This window comes from Ranitomeya imitator, chromosome 3 (genome assembly GCF_032444005.1).
Source record: "Ranitomeya imitator isolate aRanImi1 chromosome 3, aRanImi1.pri, whole genome shotgun sequence".
NCBI lineage: Eukaryota > Metazoa > Chordata > Amphibia > Anura > Dendrobatidae > Ranitomeya > Ranitomeya imitator.
This window is the reverse complement of record NC_091284.1, coordinates 228,850,417-228,868,898: the sequence shown is the minus strand read 5'-3', so window position 1 is coordinate 228,868,898 and position 18,482 is coordinate 228,850,417. Positions and strand designations below refer to the sequence as shown.

Here is an 18,482-nt window from a genome sequence, read left to right as displayed (position 1 = left end):
TAAACTATATACCGTATATGCTCAAGTATAGGCCGAGATTTTCAGCCCATTTTTTTAGGCTAGAGTCATTGTCCCAGGGGGTCGGCGGGGGAGGGGGAGCGGCAGGAGTGGCGGCTGTCACATCATTCTCACCTTCTCCCGGCGCGGTCTCTGCACTTCCCTGCTTCTCCGATAGTCTCCGGCGCCCGCAGCTCTTCTGTGTTTAGCGGTCACGTGGGTCCACTCCCATAGGCGTGACACGCATATTTATTACTTTAATGAGTGGTACCATGTGACCGCTGAACACAGGAACAAGCTGCCAACGCGCGCCAGAGACTATTGGAGAAGCAGGGACCACGCCAGGAGGGTGAGTATGATGGGGGAGGGTGAGCCATGCGATATTCACCTGTTCCCGTTCCACCACCGCCTGTCTTCCGCGTCCTCTGGCTGTGGTGCTCAGGTCAGAGGGCGCGATGACATGGTTAGTGCGCGCCCTCTGCCTGAACAGTCACTGCAGAGACCCAGAAGACACAGCTGCGCGCGGCGGTGGAACGGGGGCAGGTGAATATCGAAAGTTCCGGGGGCCTGAGCCAGTCGCGACACTGGCACCTGGCTCCCAGCGGCAAGAGGTGAGTATGTCATAATTTTTTTTGTTAATCGCAGCAGCAGCGTACGGGGCATATTATTCCATGGAGCATCTTATGGGGCCATCAACCTTTGTGCAGAATTATATGGGGCATAATATTCTATGGAACATCTTATGGGCCATCATTAACCTTTTATGCAGCATTATATGGGGCATTTTTTTTGTATGGAGCATCTTAGGGGGCCCATCATGAACTTTATGGAGCATTATATAGGGCATATTTTGTGTGGAGCATCTTATGGGGTCCATCATGAACTATATGGAGCATTATATGGGGCGTATTTTGTGTGGAGCATCTTATGGGGCCTATCATAAACTGTATGAAGCATTATGTGGGGCTTCTGATTCAATGTGGATATTCAAAAACACTTAACCTACTGATGTCTCAATTTATTTTACTTTTATTGGTATCTATTTTTATTTTTGAAATTTACCAGTGGCTGCTGCATTTCCCACCCTAGGCTTATACTCGAGTCAATAAGTCTTCCCAGGTTTTTGGGGGCAAAATTAGGGGTTTCGGCTTATACTCGGGTCTGCTTATACTCAAGTATATACAGTACCTGGTATCGCTGTAATCGTACTGACCTGAAGAATAAAACTGTACGGTAAACGGTGTAAAAGAGTAAAAAATTCTTGAACTGCGGTTAATTTGTTAATTCTGCCTCCCAACAATCTCAATATGGCTCTGTTCACATTTATCCTGTGCTCTACACTGAGCATGTCCATTGGGGTTTATATCTTAATCTCTGAAATATGTGACCCCCAAGAGATCACTAATCATAAGAAAGCAAATGGAGTCACTTTGGGTCCATCTGTCCTCCAATCTAGTAGTGTCCTATCTTGTTATCCATGCAGAGTGCGGTCAACTACAGTTTTGTGCTCCACTGAAAAGACTGACACCGCCAGAGGCCAGTAGGAGTTCAAAGTATCTCTACCTGGCTCGTTATAATGAATGGATTCGTCATAGTTTCTATCTGAATCTCATATTTGAGTGATTTAGACAGACAACCAATGTAAGTGATCAGCTTATAGCACAGAATAAATGTGAATTGATCCAAAATTTTATGTACCCCAAAGTGCTACTAATAAAGGCTTCCGCCCAGCCTTCCAAGAAAATGTCATTACTAAGGTCCTTCGTCTGTTAGTGAAAATATAGGATGATCCAAGTTACTGGTAGCACTAAAAGGCTCAAGAAAAGCACCATGAATTCCTCCAAAAGAAATCCAGTGAAGCATGTGCTCACAAATCCAAATGCCCCCTCCCTTCTTTACCTCTCAGTGGGCCTAAACCGCAGGTGACGTCCACATGCTTGGCATTACTTTAGCAGAAAGCACCTGTTTAGCAATTTATGGGATATATGCCTCAAGAAGCACAAGCTGGGCGCCACTGTGCGCCGGGCTCCCCTGTGCGCCGGGCTCTATTGTGCGCCGGGCTCTCCTGTGCGCCGGGCTCTCCTGTGCGCCGGGCTCTCCTGTGCGCCGGGCTCTCCACTATTAGCGATTTTTACCCATTGAAAACACTGAAAAAATGCACCAAAAACGCAGGTATCAGGTTTTGCTGTGTTTTTTGTGCCACACCCTGATTCTATGGAATAAGACTTATTTTTTCAACACTAAACTTGATCAGCATGCACAAGAGACAAATGTAGCATGCCAATAAGTAAACACAAATCCTATTGACCTAAATTTATCAATAGAATACAAGGTATCACAAAAAACAATGTCAGAATCACCGTGATCCGTTGAAGTGTCGCAGAGTTATAACCTCATATGGGCAGTGGTCAGATTTGAAAAAAAAAATGGCCTAGTGAAGGTGAAAACAGGCTGGGGGGTGAAGGGGTTAAAACCGTGAGACCCTAATCCCATATGTTGAGTCATGCTGTCACTGCCATGCTGGGATATTACAGCAGCGTAATACTGTCCCTTGCACATAGAGCACCCCCCTAATATACAGCTTGTATGTAATAAGGTAGAGTTACCAAGGGCGGCAGGTCTGGTGTTTGCACAAATGAATCAAATCACATTGCTCATTCTGTGATATTCTGTCTTTTACTATAAAATCGAAAACTTCCTGACTTTTTTGTTCTTTTGCAGACACCTATATTGCTAACTCCAAATGCCATGCTCTCTAGCATTCACTTCTGGAGCACCCTGAGCCCTGTGGCTTCTCTCAGTCCCGCCAGGCTACATGGGAGTTCTCTTTTCCAGGTGAGTTACTTATACAATTGTTTTGTCAGTGCTTATTGCAGACTGTTACGCAAGACACAGTTAGATTTTGCATTTCTCACTTACATTCCTTGTCTGTCAATAGCAAATCAACATTTATACTAGTGCACATAGAAATCATGGCTCCATAGCAAAAGTCGTAATTGGGAACTTCCACCCCACTCCCTCAAAAAAAATTAAAAAGCAAACAACTAATCTATATCTATATCAAAATATATATGTGTATATTTGGCAGACTTGGCAGTGTAGCAAGATTCACTATGCATAGGTGCATTTACAGAACCTGCCTCCAAACTTATAGATAGGGGACAGGACCTGTATTGCGGCACTTAAACAATAATTTTACCCATTTTGAAGCCTCTGTGTGTCCTCAACAACTACAGTCCTTTTTTCATGGCCTCCAAAGCAGTAGGAAGTACCCCGCTGTGAACCCTCCCTACCGACCCGATAGGAAGTACCCCCTCTGTGGCCCCCAACCCTCTCCCCCGACACAGTAGGGATGCCCTCACTATAGCGCAGTAGAAAGTCTGGGCCCTCTCCTTGTCCAACTCGGTAGGAAGTCCCCCATTGTGCCACCCCACCTCCCCATCCCGGTCACAGCAGGGAGTCTGTGGTCCCTTCCCAGCCATGGCCGCCCCACCCCACAGTAGTCTCTACCGCACAATATGATGCTGACCCCACAGCTTCCTGACTGAAAAGACTTCCATCTTGTGACATCAAAGCGCCTGCTGTGCTTAGCAGCCGGTACCTCCCTGTTCCACCATTGTATTCGGCTAAGTCTGCATCATAAGGATACCATTGATATTGTGACAACAGGGTCCCCTCCTACACACACATGCGCGCACCCCCTGGCTCATGAGCCCCATAGCGGCCATGTAGTATGCCACTGCTGATTGCTTCTCTTGGGGTGGGTGGTTTATGTTCATAATTGCTAATAGACAATATGTTTCAGTTTTGCAAACACTGATGGGCGCAGGGCCTGTACTTGTTATCTTGTCGTACCTGTTCTAAATTTCTAAATAAAAATAACTGTTCGATTAAGAAAAAGAGGCCCAGGCAACTTAATGAATTTGGCGCATCTTATAAGTGACTGGGGTAACATATATGTGTAAGAAATGCCGCCACTGGCCATGAATTTGACAGGCTGGTGTAGCTAACCCCTATCCCGATTTGACTCTTCTCATATTCCTCCCCAACCCAAGGATGAAAATGAACACTTCATATGTGCAGTTTAAAATTCAACCCCTTAGTGACCAGACCACATTTTTCAAATATGACTTTTCACTCTATGTGGCAATAGCTCTGGAATGTTTCATTTTGTCCCAATGATTTTGAGATGGTTTTTTTAAGTGACATGTACTTTATGTTAATGTTAAACTTAGGTTGATATGTTTTGCATTGATTTCTAAATATCTCAGAAATTTGACAAAATTTTAAGCAGTTTTCAAACTGTAAATGATTATCCCTTCAATCCAGATAGTCATGCTACACAAAAAAAGTCAATAAATTATATTTACTTCATATCTGCTTCATATCAGCCCCATTTGTAAAAACTATGTATATAATTGTATAAGGGGCACTTCCGTCTGTAATGGAAATCCCGCATCGCAACGGGCACAGTCCAGCTGAGAATTAGTCCCTCCCTACGTCCGTCCAGTCAGTGCCCGGTTCCCGCTCCATACTCCCCTCCAGTCAGCGCTCACACAGGGTTAATGGCAGCGTTAACGGACCGCGTTATGCCGCTAGTAACGCACGTGCAAAATGTAAAGCGCTGCGGAATATGTTAGCGCTATATAAAAATATAAAAATAAAGATTATTATTATTATAACCCTGTGTGACCAACTTTTTACTATTGATGCTGCCTATGCAGCATCAATAGTATAAAAGATCTAATGTTAAAAATAATAAAAAAACAAAAAACCTGCTATTCTCACGTTCCGTCGTCCACCGATGCGCGGCGGCTGCCGCCAGCTTCTGTTCCCAGTGATGCATTGCGAAATTACCCAGAAGACTTAGCGGTCTCGCGAGACCGCTAAGTCATCTGGGTAATTTCGCAATGCATCACTGGGAACGGAAGCTGGCGGCAGCAGCGCGCGCATCGAGACAGCTTCGCTAGACGCCGGCGAGTGAGTATATAACTATTTTTTATTTTAATTATTTTTTTTTTAACAGGGATATGGTGCCCACACTGCTATATACTACGTGGGCTGTGTTATATACTGCGTGAGCTGTGTTATATACTGCGTGGGCTGTGTTATATACTGCGTGGGCTGTGTTATATACTATGTGGCCTGTGTTATATACTGCTTGGGCTGTGCCATATATTACGTGGGCTGTGCTATATACTGCGTGGCTGCTATATACTACGTGGGCTGTGTTATATACTACGTGGGCTGTGTTATATACTGCGTGGGCTGTGCTATATACTACGTGGGCTGTGTTATGTACTGCGTGGGCTGTGTTATGTACTGCATGGGCTGTGTTATTTACTGCATGGCCACTGTTATATACTGGTGGCCTGTGTTATATACTGCGTGGCCTGTATTATATACTGTGTGGGCTGTGTTTATATACTGCATGGCTCCTATATACTACATGGCATGTGCTATATACTATGTGGCTGCTATATATAGGGTTGGTTTTACAGTTAGGGTCGGGGTTAGTGCTAGTGTTAGGGTTGGGTTGGAATTGGGGGGTTTCCACTGTTTAGGTACATTAGAGGGTCTCCAAACGCGACATAGAGCCAATTCCAGCCAATTTTGCGTTCAAAAAGTCAAACGGTGCTCCCTCCCTTCTGAGCCCTGCCATGCGCCCAAACAGTGGCTTTCCCCCACATGCGGGGTATTGGTGTACTCTGGAGAATTTGGAGAACAAATTGGGCAGCACGGTGGCGCAGTGGTTAGCACAGCAGCCTTGCAGCGCTGGGGTCCTGGGTTCTAATCCCACCCAGGACAACATCTGCAAAGAGTTTGTATGTTCTCTCCGTGTTTGCGTGGGTTTCCTCCCACATTCCAAAGACATACTGATAGGGATTCTAGATTGTGAGCCCAATCAGGGACAGTGATGATAATGTGTGCAAAAACTGTAAAGCGCTGCGGAATATGTTAGCGCTATATAAAAATAAAGATTATTTAAAAATAAAGATTATTATTTGTGGTCCATTTTCTCCTGATACCCTTGTGAAAATAAAAAAGTTTGGGTCTAAAGTAAAATGTAAAAAAAGAAAAAAGTAAAATGTTCATTATTTCCTTCCACATTGCTTTAGCTCTCGTGAAGCACCTGAAGAGTTAATAAACTTCTTGAATGTAGTTTTAAGCACCTTGAAGTATGTAGTTTTTAGAATGGTGTCACTTTTGAGTATTTTTCATATCTGATATCTCAGGTCACTAAAAAGATGTATTTGTAGTCACTGAGAGGTTCAAATATAAAAATAAACAGCAGACTTGGTGGGGTACTTTTTTTCCATAGAGTGTTAAAGGGACACTGTCACCTGGATTTGGAGGGAACAATCTTCAGCCATGGAGGCGGGGTTTTTGTGTTTTTGATTCACCCTTTCCTTACCTGCTGGCTGCAATATTGGATTGAAGTTCATTCTCTGTCCTCCATAGTACACGCCTGCGCAAGGCAATCTTACCTTGTGCAGGCGTGTACTATGGAGGACAGAGAATGAACTTCAATCCAATATTGCAGCCAGCATGCAGCCAGCGGGTAAGGAAAGGGTGAATCAAAATCCCCAAAACCCCGCCTCCATGGCTGAAGATTGTTCCCTCCAAATCCAGGTGACAGTGTCCCTTTAATAAGTTAGTTATTTTGCTGTATGCACCCCAAAATGGTGTCACTAACCATTGCAACTCCTCCTGCAAAAAAAAAAAACCCTTATATATTACTACATGTGAAAAAAAAATTAGAATTAATAAGTTATGGCTCTGGAATGTGAGAAACTAAAAAATGAAGCTGCTCTTTCACTTCTTCTGGATGTATGTGATTTGTCTGAAGGCGGGGAGAGTGAAGCCAACACTGATTGGTCACAGGGATCCCGTGACAACAATGTTACGCGATCCTCGGGGAGAGCCAGTGCCAACACCACTGGTACAATGTCAGCACTGGAGGCAAGTATAAGTGTTGTTATTTTACAAGAGGGGAAACATAGGGATTAAGGACAGGTTGTCTGAGCAGTGATCAACCCCTTTAAGGTCTCCCTATAGCCTGTTCCAGCACCATTTTTCTGACTCAGACGCCTGAATTACCTGTGTAGAGATAGAGGTATCTGGATACCGGTTTACCACTATTGAGTTGGAGTGACTGTTGTCTCATTGCTGCTTTTCCTGACATCTTATATAGTAGATTGATCTTTAAACTGATTTCTGACTAAATTTTAATGCATTGTTGTTTTACTTTAGTTTCCGTCAGTCTACAACAGTCACATGCCGCTTGCGTTATCCGGCTTTGACAGCCCATCTACTCCTGGACCATTCTCTCCCGATTTGCAGAAGTCGTAGCAGCCACACTGAAGACCCGGACACAAGGAGAGGATTGTCAGGTTCCCTGGAGCTACATACGGATTTCCTCTCATTGATGTATGTGCTTGTTGAATTCCCCTTACAAATACCTTGTGACTAAACCACCATGACTTTGGCGAATTGAATGTCCTCTGAGGAAATGATGAAAAGTGGCCATTGTCCTTTGCACTTGAATCACTGGTAAGCAAAAACTGCAACACAAAAATCCAGGACTCCTAATATACCGTATCTATTTTTTCAGCAGAGTTTTATCTAAATGAGGAGAACCAGGAATATTTTTGTATCATATGCAGGACAGACTTTTCAGATATAGGCTGTAATTTTGTTCCAGTCATTTTACCAAATTCTTTTGCAGTGGACGTCCTATTTTATAGGACCCCAGGCAAAGCTATATTTTTATGGGGATATTTTATAATATGGCCTGGCTACCAAATTCGAAAAAAAAAAAAGAAATCAAGTGGAAAGAAAGACACAATTTTTAGTTTCCTTTCAGAAAGTATTTCTAAATTGCTGTTAGGAAACACAAAGCACTTAAATTGGACCGAACCCAAAGAGAAGGAGCAGACGGCTGAAAAACACGAACAATGCACAGCAACCAGGATCATTAGCTTTTACTGATCGCACACAAGATAGTGCAGTCTGAAGGGCGCACGTTAACGTAGAATGCTGAAGCCCCCCAGGAATAACACGGAAAGAAAAAAAGTCATGTTTGGCATCTAAGATGTTAATACGTGTGCTGTGGGTGTACGTGATGACTAGCACCGGAGTGACACCTTACTATAGGATCTACATGTGTGCCTGCTACAAGCGTCTTTAACGCCAGCTCCAGAATCGGGGCTTTATTTTCTAACTGCTCTACCTATGCAATATTTGTTTAAGAGAAATTGTATATTTTCATACATTAACCTGTACATTGCTTAAGCACTGATGGTGAAGTAGATCTTAAAGATTAACCAATGTTTTGTAGCCACTAACAAGCAATTTGTCACAGTATAGTTTTTAAAGGGAAACATTTTTCAGAATGTCATATTACAGTATTATCAGACAAAAATACTGTGTGCACTACTGGAAAGGATGGTGCTAGGTTAGGTTCCCACACCTTCACAGACTATAATGAAAAAGAACCCAGCACTCAACTGATGCTTTAGTGCAATTTTAATCTTAGTAGTACCCAATAAACGTTTCGGTCCTAAACATGGACCTTCGTCAGTAACGTACTAAGGAATAATAGGACAGACCATAGGGTCATAGGGCACAAAGAGGCAGCGTCTTGTAAGTGAATCAGATAGGAGCGGTACTGAGGAGACCGAGCTGTATGGTGGTGCTATCAGACGCGGTGTCTACGATTAAAATTGCACTAAAGCATCAGTTGAGTGCTGGGTTCTTTTTCATTATATTACAGTATTATCGACTGCTATTAGCATGGCAGGAAGCGGGTCTGACCCATATGTACCTCTGTTTCCAGAGCAAGCCTGCCATTGGTGGTGCCTCGATTTAAAAAATATTTATCTCTGAATCACAGGATAAAGATCAAGATACTTTCCTTTATGCCGGGGTCACACTTGCGAGTGCAATGCGAGAAACTCGTGCAAATCTCTCACATCACGTCCCAGCACTACCGCCGGGACCGGGGCGTTCAGATGCATAAAAATGCATGCAGCCACAAACTCCGGTCCCGAGTGCTGGCGGCAGTGCCGGGACTTGATGCGAGAGACTTGCGCGAGTTTCTCGTATTGAACTCTCAAGTGTGACCCCGGCCTTATAGGGGTATTCTCAAGTTGTCTCTTGAGCAGCTAAGAGCAGTGCCATTTCCTTACTTCCTGGTGTCTAGCACGGCGGTCTGTCCTCCTTCAGATACGGTAAAGAGTAAGACTATAGTATTAGCAGAACTATAAAGCTCAGCACAACTTTTGCTGTAACCCATTCAGCTACCAATGGTTTGTTTAAAAGGGAATATGTCAGCAGGTTTTTCCTATGTAATCTGAGAGCAGCATGATATCGGAGCTGAGGCCCGGATTTTAAAACTGTATCAATTAGTTTACTGGGTGCAGCAGTTGTGACAGAGTCAGTTTTATCTGCTGCCGATTTAGCGTAGCTTGAAATGTTGAGCCCTGCCCACTGAGTGTCAGGTTTCTGGGTAGATTATATATTAACAAAGAGCTTCTACTCAGTGGTGGTGTGGCTGGACCAGCAAGCAGGAGGCACCTATTCAGTTTGTGAATCTCCTGCTGATTATCCACTGAAAATATTGACACAGAAAAGCACAGCTTAGTAAGTAGCACATCTCTGAAATCAGAGTCTCACTCAACTCCTACACCATCCTGCTCTCTGAACACATAGCCAAAACTTCCTTTAAGTCTACACTGCTGTCACTATGTTTACGCATAGGGATAACAGGGCAATTGAACATGCACACAGCTCCTGACAGCCAGAGGGGGGGGGGGGGGGGGGGGAAGTGATTAGACCTGCTCTGAAAGCTTTGTTTTGGTGATGTTGCAAGAGAGGGAGGAAGTGAAGCGAGCAGATAACTTTTGTATGGAAATCAATTGGCTGGGGAGAGCTGACATGTATGTTAAGAGTTAATCTCATAAAATGTAGCTACTGCACACACTAGCCCAGCCTCTTTAGAAACCAGCTGCACACAATAAAAGACAAAAGCTTTTATTGCAGGAGAATGACAGCTGGTAGAAAAAAACAAGGCATTTGTTAATTTTCTTATTTTCATGCCAACTAATTAAACCAATTTCAGAACTTGAGAACACCCCTTTCACTTTGTATTAATGGGGTTTTCCCATGCCAGGAGGATTAGAAAAAAGTTGTTTATTGTTTATTTTATTATTTTTGCCACCTTGAACCTTTTGAGCAATAATCTTTGAAACAGGTCAACTTTTTAAAGGAAAGTAAACTCCAAGCGCTTTTTATGAGATTTACTATTTTAGGCTGCAGACTTTGCGTGACTGCCCTTAAAGTGCAATATTTGTAACCGAGAACCATTGACTATCCACCAATCGTAATCCTGTTTGTTTTTATTTCGTTTAAAAAAGGTTCTACAGTAAAAAATAAATGTAATAGTCATCTGGAGATGATCTCAAATACAGACTGCTCCCCATGCTTTTCTCAGTTGCAGACTGCTCCCCATGCTCTTCTCGATTGCAGACTGCTCCCCATGCTCTTCTCGATTGCAGACTGCTCCCCATGCTCTTCTCAGTTGCAGACTGCTCCCTATGCTCTTCTCAATTGCAGACTGCTCCCATGCTCTTCTCAGTTGCAGACTGCTCCCCATGCTCTTCTCAGTTGCAGACTGCTCCCCATGCTCTTCTCAGTTGCAGACTGCTCCCCATGCTCTTCTCAGTTGCAGACTGCTCCCCATGCTCTTCTCGGTTGCAGACTGCTCCCTATGCTCTTCTCGGTTGCAGACTGCTCCCCATGCTCTGCTCAGTTGCAGACTGCTCCCCATGCTCTTCTCGATTGCAGACTGCTCCCCATGCTCTTCTCAGTTGCAGACTGCTCCCCATGCTCTTCTCAGTTGCAGACTGCTCTCCATGCTCTTCTCAGTTGCAGACTGCTCTCCATGCTCTTCTCGGTTGCAGACTGCTCCCCATGCTCTTCTCGGTTGCAGACTGCTCCCCATGCTCTTCTCAGTTGCAGACTGCTCCCCATGCTCTTCTCGGTTGCAGACTGCTCCCTATGCTCTTCTCGGTTGCAGACTGCTCCCCATGCTCTGCTCAGTTGCAGACTGCTCCCCATGCTCTTCTCGATTGCAGACTGCTCCCCATGCTCTTCTCAGTTGCAGACTGCTCCCCATGCTCTTCTCAGTTGCAGACTGCTCTCCATGCTCTTCTCAGTTGCAGACTGCTCTCCATGCTCTTCTCGGTTGCAGACTGCTCCCCATGCTCTTCTCGGTTGCAGACTGCTCCCCATGCTCTGCTCAGTTGCAGACTGCTCCCCATGCTCTTCTCGGTTGCAGACTGCTCCCCATGCTCTGCTCAGTTGCAGACTGCTCCCCATGCTTTTCTCGGTTGCAGACTGCTCTCCATGCTCTTCTCAGTTGCAGACTGCTCTCCATGCTCTTCTCAATTGCAGACTGCTCCCCCATGCTCTTCTCGGTTGCAGACTGCTCCCTATGCTCTTCTCGGTTGCAGACTGCTCCCCATGCTCTGCTCAGTTGCAGACTGCTCCCCATGCTCTTCTCGGTTGCAGACTGCTCCCCATGCTCTTCTCGGTTGCAGACTGCTCCCCATGCTCTGCTCAGTTGCAGACTGCTCCCCATGCTCTTCTCGGTTGCAGACTGCTCCCCATGCTCTTCTCGGTTGCAGACTGCTCCCCATGCTCTGCTCAGTTGCAGACTGCTCCCCATGCTCTTCTCGGTTGCAGACTGCTCACCATGCTCTGCCTAGTTGCAGACTGCTCCCCATGCTCTTCTCGGTTGCAGACTGCTCCCCATGCTCTGCTCAGTTGCAGACTGCTCCCCCATGCCTCTTTCTCAGTGCTCTCAAAGTTCACTCCCCTGACTGCTTTCCATTCTCCATACAAACTGTTTCTTATGACACTTTTTTTACACACACAGTTTCCCATGATTTCCTGTCTAGCTCATGCATACTTCTCCTTAACGGGTTATACTCAACGTATAGGGGTATTCCCATCTCCAAGAATCTATTCAAATATGTAGTAGGTGTAATAATAATAATAATATTTGTAAATACCGCAAATTAGTAATGTAGTATAGTTTTTCTAATTTGCTATGTTTCTTTCCTCATATGCAGGCATTGCAGGACCTCAGGTATCCATGGTTACAACCATTAGTAACTAGCTGTCACTATACCAGTGGTCGTAACCGTGGATACCTAAGGTCCTGCACATAAGTTAAAAGACCTAACAAATCAGAAAAATTATACTACATTACTAATTGGAAATATTTGCTAATATTATTACACCTGATACACATTGGGATAAGGTCTTGGAGATGGGAATACCCCTTTAAGTCTAGAGCACCACACAACTTTCCAGTCTTCACTTCCTTGTTGCTGGGGGAGGGGAGTAAATTGGCGGCTTCACACTGCTAAACGCCCATGTAAGAATGCAACGTTCTGTCTTCTTTGTACACCCTGTTTCATTGCACATGATCAGAAAGGCAGAACAAGAGTTGCAGAGCCCTCATGATGATGTCACCTGCTTATGTAAAGTTATGGTGGCTGTTTAGGAGGAGCTGACTGGATCCCTTTAAGACTCCACCATGTGATTTCTCCGCTTACTTTAATTGACTTCACTTCCTGTAGCAGGAAGCGGAATTGTTGGTGAGTACTGAGCAGCTCCTGTATGGCTGCACATTTCAGGAAGGCTGTGCGTGGAAATTAAGGGAGAGCACCAGAAGTCATGGTGGAAACAGACTGTACCTGAGTGGGGGGAGTTTTTGAACTTTGAGGCAGGGCAGCTTAAAGGATATAATGGTCAGGAGTCAATGCTTCCATAAAACTGTGTGATTTCAGACGAACTATCTAGAGTTTGGCTTTCTGAAATTTATGCTGTATACCTGTATCTTGTGGGTCATTCTAGGGCTCATCTTCAATCATTTTCCTCTGCAGAACCTCTTTGAATGGAAGTTAACTGATTCATGATTTATGTTTAATTGTCTGTGGATTAGCTAGGAACGCCTGCAAATTAGTGTTATCAGTGTGTCTTTGCTCTATGGCTTTAAGCACTTTCAGAGGGAGAAAATGTATTGTTTACTAATCATTATAATTGTGGGGTTTTATAGTGTCTGGGGGTTGTAGTCTTTCTTGTAACCAGAACGAATTGTACTCGGCACAGTAAGGTTGTAGTCTAATGTGACAGGGCACGGATAACCCGCATTATCTATGACCTAGAAGTCAATATGCACCCTTGATCACCGTTCTCTCTCTAGTCTAAACGGGTGCAAAAATCTTTACTAATCATAAATATTTCTTGAGTGATGGCAATGCCCTTCAATTAAAGGCAATGGACATGGCATAGCTTATTACATATGTTGAAACTATGAAAAAAAAGTAACAAGGTTTATGTTAAACACAAGTCCATTGATTTCAACCTATAACCTAACATGTTGATCCAGAGGAAGGCAAAAAGCCCTGTGGTGCAGATGCTAATTGCCCCATATTGGAGGAAAAATGCCTACCTGACTCCACTTACAGCAATCGGACTAGTTCTCTGGTTTTTCTCTTAAACTTTTGTAGTGAATCAAACATTACAACATTTTGTATTAGACAGTTCCGTAGTCTCAATGCTCTTACAGTAAAGAATCACCGTCAATGATCATGATTAAACCTTCTTTCCTCTAGACATAGAGGTCGCCCCCTTGTCACTGTCGCCGGCCTGGGTGTAAAAAGATCAATAGAAAAATGCCTGTATTGTCTCATATATTTCTATCTTCATATATTTGTACATTTTAATAATATTGCCCCTAAGCCTTGGTTTTTCAGGCTAAATAACCCCAAGTTTGATAATCTGTCAACCACTTATTATATTTCACTTATGGTAACTTCAGACTGATCTTTACTCCTTCATCCATTTCAGTCCTCTCATGCAGGTTGCTACCTGCTACTAGATTCAGACCATTCTTCTGTCTGCATATTTTTTCCAGTAGTACATACCGGATTGAGAACTTCGTCCAGGTTGGTGTTGCTGCCATTACTAGCTTATCAATACAACTTAATTTCCCTAATATTGCCCTTATGGGTTCTCTTCTTTGTGCGGACAGACCTTTATCCTGAGAAATATGACATCCTCTCCCTACAATGTCTGCCCTGTGTAACCCCTTCCATGAACACTGCCATCTATGTGTTTTCCTTCTTCCCATCCACCCCTTGCTGAATGAAACCTTGCTTTCCTTCCTTTTTCTTTACAATCTGACCTGGGTTGTGCAACCTTTTCTCTCTCCTTTCTGGTATCTCCAATGGCACGAAGGGTCGGGCAAAGGTACATACAACCAGGAGCAACATGCTGTCAGATATATGTCAAAACAACAGGACAGTCAGCTATGTGAAAACGTTAAACAGACTCTGCAGTAGCAACATGCAGAATATGTCTAATAAAGACTATTAGAATGTGGCTTAATTTTACATAAATTAAATGAATGGTAATAAAAAAGGTCAGTTCAAAGGTATACATAGTCATTAAATATAATTCTAGTTGGCACCAGGAACAATTTCAGAGATTATGAGTTTATTATATACTGTTTAATCTTTACTGCTGGGCCAACTTTCATGTTTACCCTTTTTATTTCTCTTATTCCTAAATTTGGTTGGTGTCAAAATTGTCTATGTCAAAGGCCCCGATTCATCAAAACTTTTACACCTAAAAGTGATGCCAAAGCTTTTAAAAGTCGCAAACATTTGGTACAACGGGTGCATCAGGGGCATGTGTCTAATTCATGACGAGCATCAGAAATTTTGCTCGAGTCCTTGACTAGAGTAAGATTTCTGTAACAGCGCCCGGAAGTTTATGCCACCCATCAGATGCTCCAGATTGATGAAGAGGCGTGCACCTCTTGGTAAGTCGGTAGCATCTGACTCCAGCGTGCCCCCTCATCAAGACCATCGAATAAATTGCCAGTCATGATGAAGCAGGCCTAAATTCTTTTTCTAATGCGCTTTATAGGGGCTTGTTTTTTATGAGGTGAGCTGACATTTTTATTGGCATAATAAGGTGCTACATATAACTTTGTAAACGCTTTTTATTTCATTGTTTTGGGAGAAGCGAGGTGGCTCGAAACTGCATTTTGGTGTTTCCATTTATTTCCTTTATGGTTTTTACCATATATAATATATTGTTATATAAATAATATAAGTTTATATTTTAATAGATCAGACTTTTGCTGACCTGACGATGCCAAATAAAAATTTATTTTTTTAATTTTAAGATCTAGGAAAAAAGGGGTTGATTTGAACTTTTGTTTTTTTTTCACCTAGTTTTTAGCCTCCATAGGGGACTTGAACTTGCACTATATTTTGGAACTAAAGTTGAGCAAAAAGATTCACACTACCCTCTACCAGCATATATGTTGGTACTCCGTGGCAACCAGACTGGGGGTTAAGCTCGGTAGTAAAACTTGAGAGGGCTCCTAAGCTCCCTTTAGTGGTGGCTTAATGCAACTAGGGTTGTAGTAATGTAATGCATGTACCGTATGTGTGACATAGTTAGACATGTTTGCCAGGCACATAAGTGGCTCAGATGCTTTAAGGGTAAGGCTACATGTACAAGTCACAACCCGATTTTGGCTGCTACCTTACATTTTCAGCTGGTTTTACATTGCTGTAACGCTCAATTACCTGGCAGTTTCACTAAACCAAACTTTTATCACTCTGGGTCATCTAGGCCTTATTCAGACATCCGTTTCTGCTTTGCATCCTGGCGATTTTCCTTTTTTCATTCATTGTGTCAATTTTTATAATCTGTGTAATATTCCTTTTTCATGCGCAGAAAGAACCAGTTCACTGGATCGGCAATGCCGAGAAATACGCAGCCGCGAGGTCTCGAATATATTTTTCGAGCACGCCGAAGACACTCGGTTAGCACCCTCGGATAACACCTTATCTGAGTATGTTCGCTCATCACTAATAGTAATGTGTAATAATTTGCTGGAGATGAGGCGTAAAATGATAGAACAATGCACAAATGTTTGTTGGTTTTGTTTTTTAACGTTGATCTTTATACGGAGTGAAACATAGTTTTTTTCATTACTCCCTAGAAAGTTCACAGATGGGAACCCTGCAGCAGTTTTATGCAGTTTTTAATGTAGATTTCTTTTTCCAATATTTTTATATCAATTTTCAACACAACCGGAAAGGGGGAAAGGAAAGACCCCATGCAATGGGGTAAGGACAGGCATACATACAAGCTTGAAGTAAACGTATAACATCAAGGTGAGTTTCTAAAAGTTCGCTTCGCAACTGAAACATATAAGTTGCTAGTGCCTGTTTCGCCACCTTAAAAAAAAACACATGTTAAGTGTCTGCTTAGCTATCAAGATAAGTTGCTAAGTATTTGCTTCACCATCTAAAAATATGAGCACCAAGATAAGTTGTTGAATGTCCGCTTCACAACCTAACAATAAACACATATTAAAGATCTACTTCACAACCTAAAAGTCCATAAAGTATGAAATGTAAAGTCAGAAAAAGTATGGAAACCTGTCTGGTCCAAGGTCACCTTATGTGACCCTACTAGGACTCTAGGGACCCATTGGGAGCCTTTGGAGGGCATTGTCCGGTTCAGATTCAGTAATAAAATCAAGTGGAGTTGTATAACTTTTGCAAGTAAGATATATATCCGGTGTGTCAGGAGCTGTCTTGTGGAAACAATGTTGTGCATCAGGAGGTCTTATTCCATTGTTCGAGATGAGAAATCAGGAGAAGGAATTTAGGGATTTAAACCACTTTGTCTCAAGAAATCAATACCTTCTTTTGGAGAGGAGATAAAAATGGATTTGGCTGCGTATTTAACTTGTAGATTTGACGTTTGGGTCCAGTAATATATTATTTTGGCACGGAGGAGTTCCCTAGTGACTTGATGGAAAGATTTTGTCAATTGCATCGTGGTCTTTGACAAGTCCTTGAACAGGGTGAAAGGGTGATGTCATTCGTTTCTTACTCGAGTTGATCGGAACGACACTATCACATCTCCTGTTGCATTTGGTGGGAGATTGATCGGTTTGCGGATTCTAAAAGTCTTTTCTATCAAATTTTTTTCTTTCGTTTGTGGGAGAAGGTGAGAAATCATTTTTGTAAAATAGTTTTCCAATTGGGAGGGGTGGATTGACTCTGGGACACCCCTAATTTTGAGATTATTTTCTCACTTTATGTCCTCGTAGCCAGCAAGACAAGCCTTAAAGGACGATGTCATTTTGAATTTGTTTTAGAGAATTTGAATAATCAGATAAATCTTGAAAATTAGTAAGCAAAGGAGTCTCACTATTTTTTTGCGCTAGTGATCAGGTCATTGAGTGCATGTGGGAGCAAGATCGGAGCAACCAACGGATCAGAATCGGTGGTTTTGGGTAATAGTAGCAATAATTCTTTGAAGAGCCTCTTCATGAAGATCTCGGTAGTTTTGAGCTCATCAGGTTGGGAAGAAACGGGTTTCATTGGGAAGAAACGGGTTTCAACATGTCTATATTCCCGTATTCCCATGTTTTTTTCTTATAGTGTCAATTGAAGTTAATAGGGCTTTGCATCACTAAAATTTCAGAAGGGGATTTTGATGAAGCAGATATATTGTTAATTCTGGTAAATAATGGTGAATAATCACTAATCTCAGAGTTTTTTTAAATTTTTCCTGAATAGTCTGAGTACTCGGATTTAATGGACCCCTCAGAATATAGATTTGAGGAGGCGATTTCCTCAGAGTCAAAATCATTCGAAGTGTCATTGTCATCCTGGTCAGAGGAAGTTGAGTCAAAATTCTCCTCTTCTTTTTGTGAATTAAATGGATCCAAGACTGATTGTACTATGTTATTTGGATGCGCACCCCTATCAATATCACTGCAAATAATGTTATCCGAGTGTAATATAGTATTGAACTCCTCAAATCTTTCCTTGATAAAGGGACTCAACCTTATCCACAAAATAGGGAATACAGGGCTCAATGATGAGTTGAGACTGTCAGATTGTCTCTCTGTCAGCTTCATAGCATGAGCGGATTTCTCTCCACACAAGAGGGGCTCGCCTCTCAGGCTCCAATGTTCAGTGGGGATATTGAGCTGCAATCTCAGCTCTAATGCTAATTGTCTTTTAACAGTATGCTTGAGCGGTGGCGGTAGTGGATTTTCAGAACCATTTTATATATACCATCTAGTTCCTGGGCTGCGGTGAGTGTGGTAATCTCCTCTGAATAATTATTTGTCTGCCCATATTGTTGCACAGTTCCCCGGCCCCCCTCGCCACTTCGCCACTTACTGCTCTCCGCTGGCTGTTTCCGGTGTCTCTCCTCCTCTCTTCCCCCACACGAATACCGGCGCGTCATGCCGGAGTGTGTTTATTGAATCCCGGCGCGCCGGCGATATCCCTCCACGGACTTGTACCGTCGAGTTTAACAATCCGTTTCCTGCTCTTCCTTGCAGCACGTCTGCATTCTGCTCC

The 18,482-nt window shown here is 43.1% G+C and overlaps 1 protein-coding gene across 2 annotated transcripts in view; it reads left to right on the top strand.

Annotated features, from left to right (window-relative positions):
- ELK4 (ETS transcription factor ELK4) overlaps nucleotides 1-18,482 on the top strand; it is a 171,010-nt gene that overhangs the window by 42,621 nt on the left and 109,907 nt on the right. Inside the window, exons 4-5 of one of the 2 annotated variants that reach the window (XM_069756228.1) lie at nucleotides 2,719-2,832; nucleotides 7,252-7,824. In XM_069756228.1, coding sequence (XP_069612329.1) covers nucleotides 2,719-2,832; nucleotides 7,252-7,350 — 213 coding nt within the window. In that variant the 3' untranslated portion in view covers nucleotides 7,351-7,824. Of the gene's footprint in view, nucleotides 1-2,718; nucleotides 2,833-7,251; nucleotides 7,825-18,482 lie in introns of those variants that run through there. The other variant, XM_069756229.1, reaches the window with a different exon arrangement.